We start from the raw sequence: 23,896 nt of genomic DNA, 5'->3' as shown, positions 1-23,896 counted from the left end.
ACCATTTCTCTATAAGGTGATATGAGAATTTCCTATGTTGTGAGTAACAGTCTCGTTGAGTGTTTATGCTGCGAATGCTGCATATAATTGATCTTTCTGGTTTACAGTTATCATTATATAACTAGATTAAGCAGTCCAAGCATAGCATTCTGTTTTATGGTTATAGTGGGGGATAATCATATCAATTATTTAAAGTTTTCACTCTTATAACAACAATAATGGGTCAATATAGGCCACAACAGGTGTGTTCGTGCCATGCGTGATGGGCACAACCCAAAGTGTTAGTTAGCTTATTTAATGTGATCATTATTAGGACCTATACCAGTCTCTCTTTTGTGTTTGTTCTTTGCTTACATTCCTGCCTTTTTTGGATTAGACAGTTCATGTATCAGTCTACGTGAGAAAGGTCATCTCTTCTTATTCTTATTCTTGCGAGAATAATGATCAGGCTGTCTTTATGTTCAATGTTTTTGGTTGGATGTTTGTGATTTAAGGACCTTAATATAATATTGGGAACTATTTCTGCTCCGAATGAGGAGGACCCAGACTTCTTCCTTCAATTTAACAAAATAATACTGGATTTCGGGATTTCAGGTCCCTGATACCATTTTAGAAAAATCCAAAACAGATCTAACCAGGATCTCAAACTCAAGAAGCAATTAAAACAATGTGTAAAGACGCTAGTCTTCACGATATATGGAGATTGATCAATCCGCTCGAGATTGCACATTCTTTTCGAGTAGGCACACTGTTTATTCACGCATCGACTACTGTCTGATCTCACACTCTCTCATAGATAAAGTGGGTGCTTGCAGTGTGGGCACGATAGCTGTGACAGATCATGCGCCCATTGTTCTGACTGTTGGAATAGGAGAAGAAAGAGAAAATGCAAATGTTGGCGAATGAACACCAGCCTCTTACAGGACAAGGCGTTTTGTGAATTCCTTAAAACACACATTACGATATTCTTTGAAACAAACAATAGTGCGAAACAGGTATATGTCCGGGAAGTTTTTAAAGCTTACATACGCGGAGTAATTATACAACGATTAGCTACTATTAAGAAATTAGAACTGAATATTCCCTGTACAGGCTAAAGCAGAGATGGTACGAATCAGGTGAAAAGGCAGGAAAACTGTTGGCCAGTCAACTGAAATCTAGAGAAAAACATTGGCAAGTAGGTGGAATCAGAAATAAGGCGGGCAAGCTGATTTACCAATCATAAAGAAATAAGCAATATATTTCGAGACTTCTATCAGGAACTTTATACACTGCTCAAAAAAATAAAGGGGACACTTAAACAACACAATGTAACTCCAAGTCAATCACACTTCTGTGAAATCAAACTGTCCACTTAGGAAGCAACACTGATTGACAATACATTTCACTTGCTGTTGTGCAAATGGAATAGACAACAGGTGGAAATTATAGGCAATTAGCAAGACACCCCCAATAAAGGAGTGGTTCTGCAGGTGGTGACCACAGACCACTTCTCAGTTCCTATGCTTCCTGGCTGATGTTTTGGTCACTTTAGTGGTAGCATGAGACGGAGTCTACAACCCACACAAGTGGCTCAGGTAGTGCAGCTCATCCAGGATGGCACATCAATGCGAGCTGTGGCAAGAAGGTTTGCTGTGTCTGTCAGCGTAGTGTCCAGAGCATGGAGGCGCTACCAGGAGACAGGCCAGTACATCAGGAGACGTGGAGGAGGCCGTAGGAGGGCAACAACCCAGCAGCAGGACCACTACCTCCGCCTTTGTGCAAGGAGGAGCACTGCCAGAGCCCTGCAAAATGACCTCCAGCAGGCCATAAAGGGAACATAAGTGTTCCCTTTATTTTTTTGAGCAGTGTACTTCAGACAGTCCTTTAGATATGCAGTTTCACTCAGGTTGAAACTGAGTGAAAAACATGGTTGTTGTGGATCTTGTTTCGAAGCCAAACCGAACGAAATCGACAATGCTGGTGATGATTATTTCAACGCATTTAAGACATGGCATGTAGAACACACAGCCTACTAGCCTACCACATATTACGCACAGCAGAAAAACATTTTAAGAAAAAATATATTTAAGATGTCTTTGGAACATAATTGGTCTACTCCAAAAATTAAATAAACTCTAGTAATTTCGTTTGAGTGTGGAATGTATTATTATGCTTACTGGGTGGACTGGTTACCTTATGCTATGCTCCAAACTTTATATCCATGAGTCTGGAAGAGAACATATAGGCCTAGGCGATGCTGTTGGTTCATTGATTGATTGTGCAGGGAGGCTTAAAGAGTATAGTTAGCCTACAATTATAGGGAATTTGTATTTGATTTTGAATAGCCTAGTAAAAGGGCATTTTTTATAATTTCATTATTAATAGGCTGCCACTTTACCTTTAGCTACAGAATATGATGGTTGCCACTAAAAGAGGATGATCACAGCTTTCTACTGCTACTATATTTATTTCTCAGCTGCTAATATTAATCACATTTCTCTGCTGTAAAACCGGAGTATCCTACCCGGCATGGTTGAAACTGTGGGAAAGCGCAGCCTCCATTCGCTATTCGAGTACATGCCCTTGTTCCTGCCCATTTGATAATGGCCTATTCTAAATCAGAACTCATTTCACATATTAGCAAAGACAAGGTTAAATTGAGAATAGTGAGAATATTATCACTTTGATAAGAGAACAGCGTTTGGCAGGCAAGCTTATTTTATTTATTTTTTAAATCATCGCTATAGCAGCATAATGTAGCCCGTATACAGTATGTTTTGATTTCTAAGACGTTCTAAGGTTTGTATCATTCACAACTAAAGTTGCCAAATAAAACTTATAGGACCTGTTTCAAAGGATCACTTTTACTCTCAACAGAGCTCATATGCTCACTCGGGAAAGGGGAAAATATCCTTTCTATTTTATTCAGCTAAGTTCAATTATATTCTTCTTACTATAAAATAATCTAAAATAATGGCACGGTATTTATAAAAATATCTTGTCTGCTAAATGAACTCATCTACAGCCTAGACTTCCATCGGCATGGCGCATAGCCAGATAACACACAGTAGGCCGACTCAGAATATGCTATTCTGTTTTTCTGAAATACATTTTCTTCATATCATAGTGTTTCTTTAGATCTGCCTAAAATAAATAATGGATTTATTGTGACGGTGTGTATTAATTTTTTTTTAATGTAGATCTTCCGTCATCGGCTTGTATGCGTAAAGGCCTAGAGATGCTAAACGTGTATGTTAATTAACGGTCAATTACCGTGAGACCGGCAGACATTTACATGACCGTTACCGTCTGACAAAATTCCATGACCACCACAGCCCTAGTATACACACTCAAGCAGAAACACATACAGAAACTCATGTGCTGACAGACACACACACACACACACACACACTCTGTCTCTCAGACACACATAGTCCCAAACACACAGAAACATTTTCTTGCACACACACATACATAATAACACACACGGAAACACTGAGTGTGTATGCATGCCCACTGCCCACACTTACGCAACCGCACAGGTTTAAATCAGATACTCCAAATACATTCTACTCAACAGATTCTACAGAAAGTAAAGAGGAGATATGTGGATTATCTAGGATTTATGACTAAGGAAGGGTGAAAAGGGGGATAGAGGTAGAGGCAGAGAAAGGGCTGGGGTGGGGAGAAGGAGATGGATCAGACAGAGAGAAGGGGGGGTAAATAATAGGGGTGGGGATACAGGGGTAAGTGGAGGGGTAGGGTAGTAGGTAGTCTTTGTTCAAATATTTGATTACATGTTCCCCTGTAGTGCAGACAGATGGGTGCTTGTATGAGTTATGAGAACACACCCTCAACGCAAAGCCGTCTTCACTGAAATTTTCAAACTCTCCCTGACCGAGTCTCTAATACCTAGATGTTTCAAGTAGACCACCATACTCCATGTGCCCATGAAAGCGAAGGTAACCTGCCTAAATGACTACCGCCCCGTAGCACATCGGTAGCCATGAAGTGCTTTGAAAGGCTGGTCATGGCTCACATCAACACCATCATCCCGGAAACCCTAGACCCACCTCAATTCGCATACCGCCCCAACAGATCCACAGATGACGCAATCTCAATCGCACTCCACACTGCCCTTTCCCACCTGGACAAAAGGAACACTTATGTTAGAATGCTGTTCATTGACTACAGCTCAGCGTTCAACAACCAATAGTGCCCACAAAAGCTCATCACTAAGCTAAGGACCCTGGGACTAAACGCCTCCCTCTTCAACTGGATCCTGGACTTCCTGATGGGCCGCCCCCCAGGTGGTAAGGGTAGGCAACAACACATCTGCCACGCTGATCCTCAACACTGGAGCACCAAGTCTTAGTCTAAAAGGCTCCTCACCAGCTTCTACCCCCCAAGATTGCTGAACAATTAATCAAATGGCCACCTGGACTATTTACATTGACTCCCGCTTTGTTTTTACACTGCTGCTACTCGCTGTTTATTATCTATGCGTAGTCACTTTACCTCTACCTACCGGCACCCCCTGTATATAGCCTCGTTATTGTTATTTTATTTTGTTACTTTGTATTTTATTTTATTTAGTAAATATTTTCTTAACTCTATCGCTTGAACTGCATTGTTGGTTAGGGGCTTGTAAGTAAGCATTTCACGGTAAGGTCTACACCTGTTGTATTCGGCGCTTGTGTCATACAGTTTGATTTGACGACGCATATCTAGCTGCAAAGCCCCTCACGTGATGAGGGCAGCTCCGATACTGTGTGTCAGTCGGCACATCTGCTACACGCTAGTACACCAACCACCTACCTGCATGTTCAGAGGTGTACATTCGTTTTTATTGACCAGCGTGTAGTGCAGGGGTTAACTACACAGAGCATCCTAGACAGAGGAGATTAAACGTTCTTAGGTGATGAAGGACTTCACACAGTGGTCTACAATTATTTTCTTTTCGGGGGGGGGGGGTAAAAAGAGTGATGTCATGTTTGGGTTTCAGGCGAGGCCATTGTGGCTGTGTTAACCGTCGGTACACGTTCGATGAGAGCTTTTCTCACACTGCTCAAAGCCAGTCTCGTAGTCTATGTTTAGCTGCAGTATCTCAACTCATGGTTGTTCAAGGTCGCTGGTTCTACCTTGTCTCTCTTTTTTATATCACAATTGGGCGGAGTCTATCGTCACCCAGATACCACTTCTCTCTGTCTCCCCACTGTCTCTCCGTCCCACGCATTCTCCTTCGACCCTCCACGCACTAAGAAGACACTCTGTCTTAGTTCTTAGACACCGGAGAGAATAGACACGGTTCATGTGTCGGGGAAAAGAGGTACTCAAGAGCCACGGAGTCAATGCTGTAGCTTTAGCATTGTTAGCATCCAGCCTCCCTAGCCATGGCGTCCAGCAGACCATACCCCAGAGCGGGCACAGAGGGCATCTGGCTCCCCCTGAACCACTACCCTTCCAGGAGGAGAAGCCATCCGGCACCGCCACTCAGAGGGGACCTGGGAGACCCTGTCGACCCAAGCTCTAGTGTGGACACATCTATTAGAGAGGTGTGAGAGGATTTAAGCCGGATTTAGAGGATTTCTGGTGTCGCCTTTTTGAGACATTTTGAAGTTGTGCGACTGACAGAGTTGGTTATTATGATATGTCGCATTTGCTGTTTTTCATTTTTTTTTTTTTGCTTTGACTTCCTAGTTTTTAACTGGAATGTAGGCTAATCAACGCACCGAAAAAGCTGTTGGTTTTGAGATGTTGTAACTGTTGTTATTCGGTAACTTGGCTTGGATTCCTGGCAGTTGCTTTTGTCTTATCTGCCGCTAGTTCTGTCCTTGAAGCAGGTCATCTGAGAGTGCAGCTACTGTTGCGCTCATCACTCTCATGCTTCGACAGTAACCGCTTCTGAAGGATCTTTGGCCGTCCAATCTAAGTTGAACTATAACATAGCCTCTTTGAACCTCTAAGTAGAATTATAAACTGGGTGGGTCGAGCCCTGAATGCTGATTGGCTGACAGCCGTGATATATCAGATCGTATACCACGGGTATGAAAAAACATTTATTTTTTCTGCTCTAATTACGTTGGTAGCCAGTTTATAATAGCAATAAGGCACCTCGGGGGTTTGTGATATATGGCCTATATACCACGGCTAAGGGCTGTGTTCAGCCTAAGAACAGCCCTTAGCCGTGGTATATTGGCCATTTACCACACCTCCTCTGGCCTTATTTCTTAAGTATAGTTTGACATATTCTAACATGTGTTATTTCCCTGTGCAGGCTCACCTGGTGGCAGCGTTTGAACAGAGCCTGGGTAACATGACCATCAGACTGAAGAGTCTCACTATGACCGCTGAGCACAAGGTGAGGCATGTCATAGCATAGCATGACATAATTGAAGGCAGAATTTAATTATGTTCATCTCGGCCAAGGAAAACCAAAATATAAAAAATGTAATCGCGTATATGAACTTTTAGATACATGACTGTTAGTTGCATGTTGTTGTAATGTTCTAAATGCGCTTTCCCTGCAGGACTGTGAGCTGAACGAGCTGAGGAAGAACATCGAGCTGCTGAAGAAGCAGAACAACGTGGCCCAGGCCGCCATCAACGGAGTCATCAACACCCCTGAACTCACCTGGAAACAGAACAGGACAGGTAAGGAGAACCGAACCACAACCAGAGCAATAACACCAACAACCTCTTGTCTACTGTACCCTTAAAGGTACAGTAGACTCAGATAAAGGATGTTTCCACAAGCAGCACCACAGATCCACTATATATACAAAGGTATGTGGACACCTCTTCAAATTAGTGGATTCGGCTATTTCAGCCACTCCCGTTTCTGACAGTTGTATAAAATTGAGCACACAGCCATGCAATCTCCATAGACAAACATTGTCAGTAGAATGGCCTGTACTGAAGAGCTTCTTTCAAATATTTTGTAGATTGCAAATTGACCGCAAGAAGCCAAAACATATAATATTTGACTAAAACATAATATTTTCACACCTAGCTTACATTTGTATACGATCACAGATACAGTGCATTCGGAAAGTATTCAGACCCCTTTACTTTTTCCTCATCAATCTACACACAATACCCCATAATGACAAAGCAAAAACTGTTTTTTAGAAATTTTTATAAAAAGCTGAAATATCACATTTACATAAGTATTCAGACCCTTTACTCAGTACTTTGTTGAAGCACCTTTTGCAGCGATTACAGCCTCGAGTCTTCTTGGGTATGACACTAAAAGCTTCGCACACCTGTATTTGGGGAGTTTCTCCCATTCTTCTCTGCAGATTCTCTCAAGCTCTGTCAGGTTGGACGGGGAGTGTCGCTGCACAGCTATTTTCAGGTCTTTCCAGAGATGTTCGATCGGGTTCAAGACCAGGGTCTGGCTGGGCCACTCAAGGACATTCAGACACTTGTCCCGAAGCCACTCCTACGTTGTCTTGGCTGTGTGCTTATGGTCGTTGTCCTGTTGCAAGGTGAACCCGCGCCCCAGTCTGAGGTCCTGAGCACTCTGGAGCATGTTTTCATCAAGGATCTCTCTGTACTATGCTTTATTCATCTTTCCCTTGATCCTGACTAGTCTCCCAGTCCCTGCTGCTGAAAAACATCCCCACAGCTTGATGCTGCAACCACCATGCTTCACCGTAGGGATGGTGCCAGGTTTCCTCCAGATGTGACGCTTGGCATTCAGGCCAAAGAGTTCAATCTTGGTTTCATCAGATCAGAGAATTTTGTTTTTCATGGTCAGAGTACTTTAGGTGCCTTTTGGCAAACTCCAAGCGTGCTGTCATGTGCCTTTTACTGAGGAGTGGCTTCCGTCTGGCCACTCTACCATAAAGGCCTGATTGGTGGAGTGCTGCAGAGATGGTTGCTCTTCTGGAAGGTTCTTCCATCTCCACGGAGGAACTCTGGAGCTCCTTCAGTGACCATCGGGTTCTTGGTCAACTCCCTGATCAAGGCCCTTCTCCACCATTTGCTATGTTTGGCCGGGTGGCCAACCTTTCCAAATCATGTTCAATCAATTCAATTGACAACTGGTGGACTCCAATCAAGTTGTTGAAACATCTCAAGGATGATCAATGTAAACAGGATGCACCTGAGCTCAACTTCGAGTCTCATAGCAAAGGGTCTGAATACTTTTGTAAATAAAGTATTCGTTTTTATTTTTCATACATTTGCACACAAAAAAGGTGAACTTATAGACCTCTCCCAATGCTGTGATACTGTATTATTTCCGAGTCTTTAAAACAAGTCTCTCTGTCTCTCAACCTCCTCCCCTCTTTCTCAGGTTCTTTCTCAGGTGGTGGTGGTAGTAATGGCAGCCCCCTGCAGCAGCAGCAGCAGCAGCCAGACCTACGGATGAGGAGACAGCACTCGTCAGACAGCGTCAGCAGCATTGCCAGTGCAACCAGCCACTCCAGTGTGGGATCCAACATGGACTCCGACGCTAAGAACAAGAACAAGAACAAGAAGAACTGGGTATGTAGACATGCACAAGCGCACACTCACACGCGCACACTCCCACTCACACATGCACATTACACACGCACGCACACACACACAGGCACACACACTGGAACTGAGTATGATCATGATCACTCACTAACACACAACAAACAACACACACAAACATATCTTACGCCAAATGAAATCTAACAGCTTGTATTTAGGTTTGTCTCTGTCTCACTTGTTTCGTCTCTCTATATATGTATTTATGTGTTTGTAACTCACACTCTGGGGTCTCTTTCTCAGGCATCTTGCACAGGGGCCAAGGGGAATGCAGTGCAATTAGCTACCCTTGTAGACTCAGTTCCTGTTAAAAGAATAGTGTACTATATAGGGAATAGTGTGTAATTTGGTATGTTACCTAGATCTACAATTGTAGGGGTTTTATGAAATAGAGAAACAGAACATATTCGAATATTTTCAATTTCCTGTTGATACAGGAAGTTAACGTTGTTCCATTTCTTGTTGTGTTCCCTCTTGCTCCTTGTTGCTGACAGATCGTGTCTTGCACAGGAGGACAGTTTGAAGATGATGATGTATGCATCCTATTTGTGTTTAGGTTACTATAGATGCTTTTAGGCTGTGTGCCTTTATGTTGATATCTGTAGGCAACAAAATAGTGATCAACCTGAAAGCTTTCGTGCCAAGTAATTGTATGTGTACCGCTTCAAAGATGCTGGATGGAAACAGCTACGCTTGCGACTCTAACGATACTACTAGACTCTGTTTTGTTGCCTACATCTACAGTATCTTGATAAGCTGATTGTTTGCTGTAAGCGCTGCTTTCATACCCAGTGTGTCACTGCTGTAGTGTCTGTAGCAAATCTATCTCCTAGTCGATCCTCCGGACTTGGGCTCAATTCCAATAACATTTCAGAAATTGTATTATATACCTATAGAGGAATTTGGTTTCCAATGGGATTTGAAATGGAATTGAGCCCCACTCTAATTGCTTCATGGTATTGGCTGCTATTGAACCTGTCTAGACCCTAGGGATTTGTGTTCCTATCCTCTTTTTCCCGTAGATGCAATAACATTGAAGTGACCCTTCAGTGACCCCCCCCAATCACAGCATTGGCTTTAGCTTTGAATTTCTATATTTGTAGCTCTATAGATGTATCATCGAATACTACTGTCCCAATCCTAATCCGCTTTGTGTCGCCGGGTGTACTGTCTATAGGCAGTGTCAACAAGCGAAAGTCACGTGACATCTTTAAGTTCTAGTGATAATGAGCTATTCTCAGAGAGCCTGTGGTTCTCGCGTGCGTTTTGCACAGACAATAGGTGGTCCTTTGATCATTTGCGGATTGGATAAGCCATATGTGGTAGGGTGTATGTATGTAGGGTGTATGTATGTGGGCTGTCTGTGAGGTATCATGGTAAGAAGGGTAGTGGACCGTAAAATGAGCCTCCTATTAGAAGGACATCAGTCTGAACCAGTGTGGGTTGAAGCAAATGGATTCAGTATCTTATGGTGCCGAACAGTTGCATTCCTATTCGAGTGCGTACATTCTATTTGAATTGCCTTCTATTCTGTACCCTGTTCAGAGATTCTAATGATACAAGTTCTGAGGTGTGTAGATTGCGCTCCCGATTCCTAAGATTTTACTTTTGACATCCCTGAGAGCATTTTCCACAGTGCACTTTCTGTAGCCTCCACTGAACGCTGGCTGTGTCCCTACCACTAACACGCTCACACACTCCCCACTGAACCTCTGCTGTTTTGTGTGTCTCTCTCTCTCTCTCTCTCTCTCTCTGTCTTCCTCTGTGCTATCGCTTCATATGGCAGGTCTATGAGGTAAGAGTGGATAAAAATACCAAAAAACAAAAGGCAGCTTAACCTCGAGCTAACCTTAACCTAGCCCCCTGCACTCTGTAGGTTACTAACACAATCCCTCTCCTTCCTCTCCTGTCCTCAATCATCCCTCTGCTTTTCTTCTCCGGTCGTGTTCTTTATCCTGCTTCCTTTCCCGGTGTGACTTTGAGTCTGCTCTGAAACAGAAACGTAATATAAGGCTCAATTCTAATGCGACCATTTCACGGTAATCGTGTAGCAAACATACTGTACCGTTTTAGCTGTACGCTCAAGTTACATGAAACTGGTAGTCTCCACAACAGCCTTAGGTGCTCTTTTTCTAGTCCTATTCACTGCAGTGTAGTTAGATCTCTCTACAGTCTACAGTGCATTATACAGTTATACACACACAGTAGGTGGGGTTAGTGGACTGGATGTCTGTAACCACACACACACACACACACACACACACACACACACACACACACACACACACACAGTAACCACCTGACAGTGATTCATTTGTGTTTAGAGCATAAGCTCAAGTCACGGCCTCCCTATAGCACTAGTACTTTCCCTTTGCTTCTCCTTCCCTTCTCTCTTTTCTTGATCTATTTCTCACTTACTCAGGCACTCCCCTCACAGCTGCCTTCCTCCGCTTTCCTCCTGCTTTCCCTTGCTCCCCGTCTGTTTTGGGAGCGTATCCTCACACTTCTCTCTCACACACACACACACACACATACACTCACCCTCCACTCCTCTCTGTCTCTCTCCCGCCTGCAGTTGCGGAGCTCCTTCAAGCAGGCGTTCAGTAAGAAGAAGTCTCCCAAGTCCGCCTCGTCCCACTCTGACATAGAGGAGATGACAGACTCCTCCCTCCCCTCATCCCCCAAACTCCCCCACAATGGATCCACAACCTCCAGCCACATGCTCAGGAACTCACAATCCAACTCACTGTACGTATACGGTGCGGTGTGTGTGTGCGTGCGTATGTGTGCTCGTGTCTAGTGTGAGAGAGAGAGAGAAAATGTACAAGTTATATCAATGAGCATCTGTGTGTAGGCTGTCGGACTGTCTGGACGGTGAGGCAGAGACCGTGATGCAGCTCCGCAGCGAGCTCAGGGAGAAGGAGATGAAGCTGACGGACATCCGCCTTGAGGCTCTCAGCTCAGCCCACCAACTGGACCAGCTCAGAGAGGCCATGAACCACATGCAGGTAACACTCACACACACGCTGAATCGTACGTGCATGCACACACACACACACGCTCACACACTGTTTTCTTGACCTGCTGTTGCTATTGCTTCCTGTGTTTTCTCTCAGGGGGAGATAGAGAAACTGAAGGCAGAGAATGACCGTCTGAAGCTGGAGAGTACGGGGAGCAGCAGAGCCCCCTCCCAGGCCTCCATTTCCTCCTCGCCGCCTCACCATACACACACCCCTACACCAGGGCCTGGCCTGTGCCAGCACAGCATCAACCTCACCGAGTCCACCAGCCTGGGTGAGAACAACATGCTTTGATGTGGTATCTGTACAATTGAGTAAATGTGTGAGCATGTGTTTTAAGTGTGTGTACGTCTGTATTTGTGTTTGGGTATGATTGCCTTTGAGAGTGAGTTAGCCTGATTGTGTCTTTTTTTGAATGGGCGTATGTATGAGTCTGACTCTTCTCTCCCTCTCTCCTCTCAGACATGTTGTTGGATGATACAGTGGGAGATGGAGTGATGAGGAAAGAGGGACGACACGTGAAGATAGTGGTCAGTCTGGATGAGGACCTCGCCCAGGAGGCCAGGGCTCGCCACTTCCTGATTGGCTGTATCGGTGTGAGTGGTAAAACCAAGTGGGACATCTTGGATGGGGTGGTCCGCCGCCTCTTCAAGGTAAACACGTGAATGAATGACTTAATTCGTGAATAAAGGCTTCGTTAGGAAAATGACTGTGAAAACTGTTAAATCTCTGTGGATTGATGAGGAATTGAAAAATGGTATGGTTGAGAGGGATGAGGCAAAAGGAATGGCAAATAAGTCTGGCTACACAACCGATTGGCAAACGTCTTGCAAATTTAAAAATCACGTGACTAAACTGAATAAAAAGAAGAAGAAACTACACTATGAAACAAAGATAAATTAAATAAGGAATGATAGTAAAAAGCTTTGGAGCACCTTAAATGACATTTTGGGGAAAAAAGCAAACTCTGCTCCATCATTCATTGAATCAGATGGCTCATTCATCACAAAACCAACTGATATTGCCAACTACTTTAATGATTTTTTCATTGGCTAGATTAGCAAACTTAGGCATGACATGCCAGCAACAAGCGCTGACACTACACATCAAAGTATATCTGGACCAAATTTTGAAAGACAAGCATTGTAGTTTTGAATTCTGCAAAGTGAGTGTGGAAGAGTTGAAAAAAATGATTGTTGTCTATCAACAATGACAAGCCACCAGGGCCTGACAACTTGGATGGAAAATGACTGATGATAATAGCGATATTGCCACTCCTATTTGCCATGTTTTCAATTTAAGCCTACTAGAATGTTTGTGCCCCCAGGCTTGGAGGGAAGCAAAAGTAATTCCGCTACCTAAGAATAGTAAAACCCCCTTCCAGGCTGTATCACAACCGGCCGTGATTTGGAGTCCCACAATTGGCCCAGCGTTGTCCGGGTTAGGGTTTGTCCGTGGTAGGCGGTCATTGTAAATAAGAATTTGTTCTTAACTGACTTGCCTAGTTAAATAAAGGTTAAATATTTTTTTTTTAAATGCTGGCTCAAATAGCCGACCAATCAGCCTGTTACCAACCCTTAGTACATTTTTTGAAAAAATTGTGTTTGACCAGATAAAATGCTATTTTACAGTTAACAAATTGACAACAAACTTTCAGCACACGTATAGGGAAGGACATTCAACAAGCACAGCACTTACACAAATGATTGGTTGAGAGAAATTGTTGATAAAAAGATTGTGGGGGCTATTTTGTCAGTGCGGCTTTTGACATTATCGATCATAGTCTGCTGCTGGAAGAACGTATGTGTTATGGCTTTACACCACCTGCTATATTGTGGATAAAGGTGTTACCTGTAACAGAACACAGAGGGTGTTCTTTAATTGGCTCAGAATAGGGCAGCACTGCTGGCCCTTGGATGTACACAGAGAGCTAATATTGTATTTATGAGAGGTATTGACATGTTGAATGCACCGAGTTGTCTGTTTGAAATACTGGCGCACAACTCGGACACCCATGCATATCCCACAAGACATACCACAAGAGGTCTCTTCAGAGTCCCCAAGTCCAGAACAGACTATGGGAGGCGCACAGTACTACATAGAGCCATGACTACATGGAACTCTATTCCACATCAAGTAACTGATGCAAGCAGTAAAATTTGATTTAAAAAAACACTTTATGGAACAGCGGGGACTGTGAAGCAACACAAACATAGGCACAGACACATGCATACACACACACTATAACATACGCACTATACACACATGTACACATGGATTTTGTACTGTAGATATGTGGTAGTGGAGAAGTAGGGGCCTGAGGGCACACAGTGTGTTGTGAAATCTGTGAATGTATTGTAATGTTTTCTAAGATAAACTGCCTTCATTTTGCTAGACCCCAGGAAGAGTAGCTGCTGCCTTGGCATTCATAGTAGGGTTGCATATCACCTAACCCTTGACCTTTGCCCTCGTGCTTCTGTAGGAGTACATCACCCATGTGGACCCAGTGAGCCAGCTGGGGCTGACCTGTGACAGTGTGGAGGGGTACAACATCGGGGATGTGCATCGTCATAGCAACACCGGCGCCGCTCACACCCCCGAGCTGCTGCCCTGCGGCTACCTGGTCGGGGACAGCGACACCATCAACATCAGGCTCAAAGGTAGGAGTGCGTGGTGTTTCTCTAAATGTGTGTATCTCTCCCTACAATCTGGTGTGTATTGTGTACATGGGTTCCCTGTGTAAGCATGTTCCTCTCTCTCCCTCGCTCTCTCTCCCTCTCTAGGTGTGAGCAGTGAGAGTGTGGACTGCCTGGTGTTTGACACGCTGATCCCCAAGCCCATGCTGCAGCGCTACGTGTCTCTGCTGAGGGAGCACCGCCGTGTCATTCTCTCTGGCCCCAGCGGCACCGGTAAAACACACCTGGCTAACCATCTGGCAAGACACCTGCTCCTGCAGGAGGGCCGACCCCTGACCCCTCACTCCGTCGTCACCTTCAACGTGGACCACAAGTCTAGCAAGGTACGTAGCTATGCCCCCGAAGCACCTTCGCCGCAGCAAGGGGCACCGACTGGCGAGACGATACATTGTGTGATGTGACGATTCATTTGCCTTTTTTTTCTGTTATATTAGACATGTGTCTTTTGAGGCAGAACTCAACAGTGGGTCTATGTTAAAGCAACTCGGTAGGGTTTTTGTGCATTGAAAAAAGACTTGATGTGTAAACCTCTCTCTCTCTCTCTCTCTCTCTCTCTCTCTCTCTCTCTTTCTCTTTCTCTAGGAATTACGTCAGTACCTGTCAGGCCTGGCTGAGCAGTGCAGCGGTGACAGACTAGAGGCAGAGAGCCCTCTAGTGGTCATACTGGATAACCTGCACCACGTCTCCTCTCTGGGAGAGATCTTCAACGGGGTGTTCAACTGCAAATACCAATGTTGGTGAGTACACACACATGCGCACACACACACACACACACACAATTGTGTTTATTGTAAATGTGTTGATTTTCTGTGTGTGTGTGTGTGTCCAGCCCCTACATCATCGGTACTATGAGCCAGGCCACATCCTCAGCGCCCAACCTACAACTCCACCACAACTTCAGGTGGGCTAACTCAACAGCCGTAATAACACTAGATATACCAGTTGAAGATCAATGGTAACTGAAAGGAAACCCAGTAAAATGTTTGAATTTGAAACGCACTTTGCATGATTCATCACTAGGGGGCAGCAACAGACTGGGCAGCGATCCATTGCCCTCTCCATTCCTTCAGAATGGAAAGATGGYGCGTCTTCATTGGCTGTATTCACGAATGAGTAACTAACAATGAACTCCTCCTCTCTCTCGTTTGCGTATGWGATCAGATGGGTGCTGTGTGCCAATCACTTGGAGCCGGTGAAGGGCTTCCTGGGTCGCTACCTGAGGAGGAAGCTGATCGAGACGGAGATCGGCAGCCGCAAGCGCGTCCTGGAGCTGGTCAAGGTCATCGACTGGATCCCTCGCGTCTGGCACCACCTCAACCGCTTCCTAGAGGCACACAGCTCCTCTGACGTTACCATCGGTAGGTAGAAAGCACAACGACGTCTTAAACCCGCTATATGCCCAAATCCAAAAGAAATGGAAAAGGTKATCACAGTAATTTTGAGATTTGTGGCGGGTTTAAGGCATATAGCTGGATTTACCAAAACGATGGGGTGGGATGTGGACTAACCTTGACATTAGGSAAATTGTGTGGTCTGAAAACATCTTTATGCATGTTATTGTGCTTTGGTCACAGTATTCTCAATATTCATGACCTCATCTGGCCTTCAGCTCATTTTCCAAATGAGGATTGGAAGGAAAGGCACAGTGYCACTATTTCACATCCATCTGACCTTTGACCTTTGCCTCCCCAGGGCCACGCCTCTTCCTGTCGTGTCCCATGGACGTGGCTGGCTCCAGGGTGTGGTTCACGGACCTCTGGAACTACTCCATCATCCCCTACATGCTGGAGGCAATCAGAGAGGGACTGCAGGTAGGCTATAAGTACATAAAGCCATGCAACAGACGTGCAACACATGCATATGCATTCACACAGGCACACGAAAACATATCGGTCACAAAAACAACAAAAAATAATACGCACACACACACTCACTGTGTTAACATATTATTATCATACCTCTACATTGATACTTACAATGCTTTCTCCCCTCCATCTGTCTCCGTCTCTGTAGCTGTACGGCCGTAGGTCAGCGTGGGAGGACCCAGCACGCTGGGTGATTGACAGCTACCCCTGGTCAGCCACGCCCACACCTGCTGATTGGCCCCCGCTGCTGCAGCTCCGCCCAGAAGARGTGGGCTTCGACGGTCACTCCGCCCCCAGGGAGGGCATCAGGAAGGAGCCGTCGCAGAGTGACAGTGACGCAGACCCACTGGTGAGACGAAGCGCGCGTGCACACACAAACGCTCAAAACAGGTCAAGTGCGCACACACGAGCAGGCACTGCAGATCCACGAGACAACACAGACACACACACACGCGGTCACACTCACGCTAACCTTTGACCCCGGGCMTCTCTGTCCTCAGATGAGTATGCTAATGAGGCTGAAGGAAGCAGCCACTTCCTCCAGCCCTCGGAGATACGACAGCGACTCCAATACCAACAGTCACCAACATGACATCCTGGACTCATCGCTGGAGTCAACATTGTGATCCGACGACTCCTCCTTCCCAAGAAGACAGAAAATGCATTCAGTTCAAGTTTTTATGTTTTTATGTTCAGCCCAATGCAACATTTCTTTCGAATGCGTGTTTTTCAAGCTCACAACCACAGAAATCAGGCCACTTTGATTGTCATATCAGGAACACTTTGGGTGCAGGCAACCCAGAACGAGAGAAGAACTGAACAACAAATAAAGGAGTGAAACAGAAAGCGGCRGCTGCGATGTTCTATTTTTTTGCACCGTCGTGGCCAACCGCTCTCCAGCTAATTCTCATGTACCGTTTAGACAAACAACTGACATACACCAGAGTTTTACACTGTGCATGGAGCATCATCTTCATCGTCGTTATTTTCCTTATCAGCATCGGTACCGTGGTCTCCTTTATTTAAGAAAAGAGACTGTGTCTTTGAGCCCAAACCACCACATCAACAAGCCAGGCTCCTCGCGGCTCTTCCCCAGCTGCAGTGCTCCGAACTGGGCTACAGATTGAGCTACAGGCCCTCTCCCCTGGAGCATGGTGCTGGAGGTGTCATCTTCGTCATCGCCACAGAGACCAAATTCACTGGTTCCTCAATGCCCCCAGTGACACACACACCCATCACCATTCACCTGCCCCTACATGTGACTCCTTTTGTCCCAAACGGGTCGCCGTAGCATAAGCTTCTTCTCCAGACGAAAGTCTCTACTTTGGTGCTGGACTGAACGTAAAAAGATGCCTTACTTTTTCTGTAACAGACTATGTGCATAGGCTACTTTTTTATTTTGTCTTTTTGGCTGTAAACTTACAGGGCTTTAAGTCGCCACTCTCTTTGCGTTGTGCCTAGGCAGMTGGGCTTGTAGAACTATCGTCATATCAAACACCAATGCCATGTTATTAAGAGGTTATTAGGGCTTGAATAGGGAAACGGACTTYGGCTTCAATAACATGTAATTAATTGTATTACTCCCAATGCTMAGAAGTTGGTAAAAGTTTGGATATAACTTATTAAGGACGACCTGTGAGATAGAAAAGTGCATTTGGTTGGTGCTCAAAGTAAATAATCATTTTGTAATGGATATGTAATYAATATGGGGGGAACGATTATTAAGGAATTGTTTTCATCTCTATACCTCATCTACCTTCTATACACCCCTTTGCGCCTTTGCCATGCTTGTCGTCTGTTTTGATTATGTGATGTGTAATGATTATTATTGTCATGACAAAATGTTGAGTGAATATGTAACGGTGTGTATATCCTGCTTTGTTTAAAGTCATTTTTCTTGAGCTCATGTTTTAAAGGTACAAATGAGAGAAGTTAAAGATTTAGAATGGTTATGGCTTCAGGTCAAAACGTAATAGATTGTTTTCTTGGCTTCAGAAATGTGTATATTGTCCCATTTCCTCCGAACCTTCATCCCAGGYGGGGAAGTGTGTTTTTTTGGTCCGATAGTTATTTGTTCCCAGCATCGCTTCCATTATCTTTCAATGTTTGGGTGTTCCTAGTCATCAATCCTATGCAACATTCATTTTGAACTCAAAATTGAAGCCAAGCCTTAAGGTCAGTTCTTTAAAGTTTTTCAGCACTGCCAAGAGATGTACAGCAAGTGAAAGATTTAGTGAATAATCTTTGGGGAGCTGGTACAGTCTTTGTTCATTTACAAATCAAATCAAATGTGTGTCTGTACGCTTGGAGGGGGGTCTCTTGTCATAGTAAATGCAAGCACAAAAAAAAACYGATATGTATGCGTTTGTCAGTCTGTATATCCACTTGTGAAAACCCTGCTCGCTTTGAGAGGTTTGGATGGTGAAATGGATGTCGCTGTAGAAATTCACGTGTTCTTAACTCAATGAATGTGTATCATTCTATGCTATGTAAAATATATATATGTAACATAACAGTGTAGATACTTGATTACCTTGCAACATTTTGATGACTTTTCTAGCCAATTTGTAACTACTTGAAAATGAGTATTTTGTGTACAGTCTCTTTTGCATCAGAGCAGGTGTGTTGAGTTTATCATCAATGTTCTCTCCAGAGCTTGGAGAACTGATTCTGAAGACCACTGTACTAGTCTTAAGTTATTTGTGATTCAATAAAAAAAACATGGTTATTTATTAATTAATGCAATGTGACTATCAATTATGGCTCTCTACTGACATAAACCTATCGATCTATTTGATGTTTTTGTTGTTGTTCATTTCCATTTTGTAACAGAAGTTATACCATGTAACTGTTACATTTTATTTGGTATTTGTACAAAACATAGTGAAATATTAACACATATATATACACACACACACAGTACATTGAAATAACAAACTTAGTGAAATATTAACACATATATACACACACACACAGTACATTGAATTAACAAATCCGTATAAATTATGCACGAAATGTCTACACTTTTCAATAAAAACTGTAAGTCCAGGTAACTCCATTTTCTTGGCATAAAATATCCATACAAATAGTTGTACAAAATACTGTACAATTGAAAGAGCTGTGCAAAACAGCAAATAATTTCTAAGTATATCCTATAAACAGGGACGGCTCCAGGCATAAGCGATATAAGCGGTCGCTTAGGGCCACTAGGGCCCACTATATAATTTTTTGAACTCAGTCAGGTTCTCAACTTACTGTTGAGAGTTAGAATAGTAGAATACACAAGGTGCAAGTTTGAAATTTGGTTGTGCACCGGCAGCTTTTCTCTTGTTTTGTCAGTCACTGACAGTCACTCAATTAGCCATTCCTGCAAACAATTTTTAGATTGGTAAGTTAGTCTAGCCAGTCATCTAAACTTGTAGAAAATCATGGCCGAATCCCGACCGGGCCCAGAGCCCCATTAATCACTCTCACTCAGCTATCATTAACATGACAAGTAATGGCAAAATGAGTAGAATTTAATGACATTATTATAAAATGTCAATATTTTCCCTCCACACCATGGCAAAATTTGTAGAACTGCAGAAAAATTGCTTTAAAACTGTAAAAATGTCTTACAACTCCATGGGGAAATGAGTAGAATTGCATGAAATGTGTTATAAAATTGCCACATTTTCTTTCCACCCCATGGCAAAGTGTGTAGACCTGCTGAAAACTTTCTTTATAACTGCAACATTTTCCATTCGCCACTTGTCAAAATGTATAGAATTGAAGGAAATGTACTTTAAAACGCAGCTGTCAAGAGGGGGGCCACAAAAAAAAAAAAAATGCCCTCCTGGTGGGGGCCCCCCAACAAAATCTCCCTTAGGGCCCCCAAAAAGGCTAGAGCCGGCCCTTTCTATAAAATAAACCCTGCAGTTATTTTTATAAGAAAGAATCATGGATGTAGCCTAATTTGATTTGACAGAAGTTGATTGTTTGAAAATATTGTGGAATATGAAATAAATACATTTCTAGTAGTTGGGCCTAAATTAAGGGATACAGCCTCTTGCAAACATGGTCACATAGGATAACCGTTTTATAAACATATCTTTGAGTTGTTATAAATCAATTAAGAAACGGTGATCTCTTCTTCATCCGATTCTGAGAATTCCGAGTGCTTGCTGGAGAGAGATGGCGACGAGAGGTTCGATCCGCCGCTGTTGGACAGCTCGTGCCCCGCTGCGGGGGAATGGCAAAGGCCAGGCGCGCCTCTAGCGCCGAATGGGTCCTCTTCCATCTCGTCCTCATCCGCGGAGGACTTCTTGCCGACGTCGCTGAGGTCTGGGTGTGGGTTCGTTTTYGTGGGCAGGGTCTGCTCGCGACAACCTCCCGAAGACAGGAGCTCCCTCTCTTTAGAGTTCCTCCACTTCATTCTGCGGTTCTGGAACCAGATTTTAACCTGGCGAAGGAGAAGGAATAGTATAACCAGTTAGTTCGGTTTAAGTTTGTAGAGGTTGACTTTATTAGAGAGTTTCACTAATACAAACAGTATCAACTTTAGCATGCATATGCGTTAAGAGTAATTGCGCACGTATTACGCACAGCTTCGCCCTGTGCAAATAAAAGTAAATGATTTACCTGTGAGTCTTTGAGACCGAGCTTTGAGGCCAGCTTCTTCCTGTCTGGTTTYCTGATGTATTTCTGCTTCTGGAACATCTTCTCCAGAGCTTTGCGCTGCACGTCAGAGAACACTGCCCGTCTGAGCATCCCTCTCCTCGGCTTCCCTCTGCTGGCCAGCGGCCAAGAGAAGGTTCCGGGGATGGGCACGACCGATGAAGACGCTGTGGAAGAAGAGGGGGGGGGACGTTAATTCAACAAATAAACACGGTTCATTCATAAAACCACGCCAAAACGTAGCAATAGGCTTAAAATAGACGTTGACATCGGTCCCCTGGAAGGCTATGTCTTTAGCCAACTAGCCTATTTTTTTTTTTACACTTGTCTACAAACTTTGCAATCTGTTATGATTGAATATGCTTCCCCCCTTTGGCCGCGGAATACGTCTCCTTTTTGAGTGAAATGGCACGAGGTGACTAATTAGCACATTGGTCGGTCCACAGCCGCATTGGTATGGTAAAGAGGCAGCGTATCCTTTAAGGAACCCCGCGAGGACGGATAGAGGAGTTAATAAACCGTGAACGGTAATTGTGTAGTAATGAACTAACGCAGAAAAGACTTTGGACAGGCTGCGAATGCCATATATTATCGCAACAAAAGGAGATTTACACTTTCAAACTAAACACCACTGCATACCTGAATACTGATGCCGAGGGGCCCCGGGTGCATTTGTTCTGCCCTCAAATCATTTTCATTAAATGAACACGAAAAGCTATTCAGGCCGCTCGAGCTGTTTTGTGGCGGTATTCAGCGCATCCCATGAAAAGACTCCCAACTCCCATTATGATTTGTCTGAATGAAAGCACGGACTCGCGACTTTATAGACTTTTCTAATAGATTATTATTTATCTCGTCCTGTTGATTGGCCCCAGAGTTTAAAAACTGAGAGACGAAGGATGTCGTTTAAGGCATGGTGTGTTTTTCAGGTCAGGGATATGGTAAAACACTGAACATTTGTAGTGTGCACTGATTAGATTATTGTTCATACAAAGAAGAATTCTTTACAAGACACTGAATTATTGCACACTTGCAAATGTATGCCTATCTACAAGCCTACCATATATTGCCAAATAACTTGGGCTAAGACTACCTCCATATTCACAAGTCATGGTTGCACTTCCCATAATCAAGCACAACAACGAGCTATGTGGTCTTGTGAGAATATTGAAAGCTGTGAATGGCGCCTAATAGGGAAATTAGTGTATGACTGGTCTACGCCTCTTGCCCGCCTGGTAGAAGTCACTCTGGGGTGCGTGGGTGGCTTGCGCAGGGGGGAGCTGACCAAATTTGTTATGGTGCTGAAAGCATTGTTGGCAACCAGTGGCCCAGTGCCCCTGCCCTGTGGAAAAACGCGGGACCTTGCGGAGGAGACACCAAAATGGCCTTAATGCATGAGGCCGTGGGGGGGACGAGACCGAACCGCAGCCCGTCTCGAAATGAAACCGTGATGATTCCGGATAATTGGTTAACTAGCAGTTGGGGAAAAGAGAGCTATGTTAGCGACCAGTGAGCTCAGCAGCAGAGAAGTCGGTGCAAATGGAACCAATTCCATCCACCCCACCACACCCACTCTGAAAGCACTGAAAAGTTCACAAGCTAAGTTTTGCAATGATATGCGTGCCTATACAGGGCTTGTGCAAAGAAATGTGCAACTTTTAGAGCTTTGCAMAAAGCATTCAAAGCATTATTTGGAAAAGTKGTTCTATAAAACATTTTGATATGAAAAGTTCTGAACGTTGTCCCAGTCGAGAGATGAGTATCAACCGTGCGCAACGTGCAATTCAACGGTGTCTGAACGTGCATGATTAGTTCTTTACCTGGGAAATATGTAGACCTGAAGAAGGCGGGGTGGAAGGATCCGTCGAAGTAYGGGAGAGAGAAGGCCTTGGGGTGCATACTGTGGTGGATGGCGGGGGGCAACGATGCTGTAGAGGAAAATAACGTGTCAAGYAACGCCAACWATCAAGGCAACACTCATGAAYAGACAAACATGTTTWWTKTSTMTTWRAKWATYRMKWYWGTYWYAYAKWSRMKWAAWYWSKKKWWWMAYAYAYYYWYRKAKWRTRRRWWRMRCACACTRACCGGTCTTTGGTGATGGTGCAAGGATTGCGCTGACTCCAAARTTAAGATAWGTTGGYTCTTTACTYCTCGGTTGRGACGTTTTCGGKGAGCATGAGTCACGCSTCYAGGCAGTTGGAGAGACGATGCGCTCCWGTGGCATGGCACTGAAGGACATGGTMGTGGTGGTMGTCGCCGGGGAGACGCTTGCRGAGGGGAGCGTCCGMCTGAYGTGGTACRCCGCCGGCCTGCTTATCCGCAGCAGGTCCTCCACTAGYAAGCTGGAYTGGGTTGGAAARGCGTTCTGCAGYGACRGMTGMASKGGCAAGGAGGCGGAGGGGCGGTAAAGGCCTGGGTACATCGCATTAGGCGCAAGGATGCTTGGGATCATCATGGTCCCGTCTGTAGTATAACGCAACACGAAACGATCTGTTGAAATACTCCGTCAAGAACAAGTGAGGATCTGATAGGTTCCAATCTGAATGACTAGCTTCACTCCTCTGGCCCCTCTACTCTGGGGAAGGCGTTTTATAGCAGGCTGCCCCAAAGCTCCTTTCAGAACTGTCAGCCTCAACAATGAGGTTCAACAAAGTTCTCTACATGGGTCGCTTTCAAGCGCCGTGCCGGGAGCGCTGATTGGCCAGAGAGTGCAATTTATGATTGGATTAGACTTCATAAGCAAGGYACACACAATGTCCCTTCCACAAAAGAGGCATAGTCATCAATTTTGCATATTGACCACGTTCCATTGAGGCTCTGCAATTGGGTGTTGTTTAGTGGAGACGCACGCAGGCTAATTAAAAAGCGATCCTAAAAGATTCAAACATAATTTGGGGCTTCTGAATGAGGGCTTAACCAGAAGAAGCAGCTATATTTATTCAGCTCCCCTGTGGTGTTTTAATAGATCAAAAGTTCGAATGAACGCTACAGCCCACTAAAAATGATACTATAATAACTCGATCATAACGACGACGACAGCAGCAAAACATTCGTATTACAACAACAATGATCATAAATAAATATCGCATGAATATTGCAATAATGCATCAATATCATAGGCTATGAATATTGACAATCATTCTCACAATCATGA

General features: G+C 44.3%; 2 protein-coding genes across 2 annotated transcripts in view; one reads left to right on the top strand and one right to left on the bottom strand.

Moving 5' to 3' along the window:
• Nucleotides 1-18,831, top strand: part of LOC111974302 (neuron navigator 2-like) — a 90,581-nt gene extending 71,750 nt beyond the window's left edge. Inside the window, 15 exon segments of the mRNA XM_070447229.1 lie at nt 6,260-6,343; nt 6,513-6,636; nt 8,285-8,475; nt 11,081-11,253; nt 11,360-11,513; nt 11,622-11,799; nt 11,988-12,178; nt 14,008-14,185; nt 14,309-14,544; nt 14,804-14,958; nt 15,051-15,122; nt 15,383-15,579; nt 15,914-16,032; nt 16,235-16,435; nt 16,587-18,831. Of these exon segments, the coding sequence (XP_070303330.1) occupies nt 6,260-6,343; nt 6,513-6,636; nt 8,285-8,475; nt 11,081-11,253; nt 11,360-11,513; nt 11,622-11,799; nt 11,988-12,178; nt 14,008-14,185; nt 14,309-14,544; nt 14,804-14,958; nt 15,051-15,122; nt 15,383-15,579; nt 15,914-16,032; nt 16,235-16,435; nt 16,587-16,712 (2,379 nt within the window). The 3' untranslated portion in view covers nt 16,713-18,831.
• Nucleotides 18,832-18,931: 100 nt separating this feature from the next.
• Nucleotides 18,932-23,361, bottom strand: LOC111974306 (homeobox protein DBX1-A-like). The gene is made up of 4 exons (XM_024002020.2): nt 22,828-23,361; nt 22,563-22,670; nt 20,707-20,909; nt 18,932-20,527 (listed from the first exon to the last, which is right to left on the bottom strand). The coding sequence occupies exons 1-4, from the start codon at nt 23,195-23,197 to the stop codon at nt 20,198-20,200; spliced, it is 1,011 nt and encodes a 336-aa protein (XP_023857788.1). The 5' UTR covers nt 23,198-23,361; the 3' UTR covers nt 18,932-20,197.
• Nucleotides 23,362-23,896: the final 535 nt, after the last annotated feature.

This window comes from Salvelinus sp. IW2-2015, linkage group LG15, assembly GCF_002910315.2.
Source record: "Salvelinus sp. IW2-2015 linkage group LG15, ASM291031v2, whole genome shotgun sequence".
Classification (NCBI taxonomy): Eukaryota; Metazoa; Chordata; class Actinopteri; order Salmoniformes; family Salmonidae; genus Salvelinus; species Salvelinus sp. IW2-2015.
This window is presented reverse-complemented; position numbering and strand designations above follow the sequence as displayed.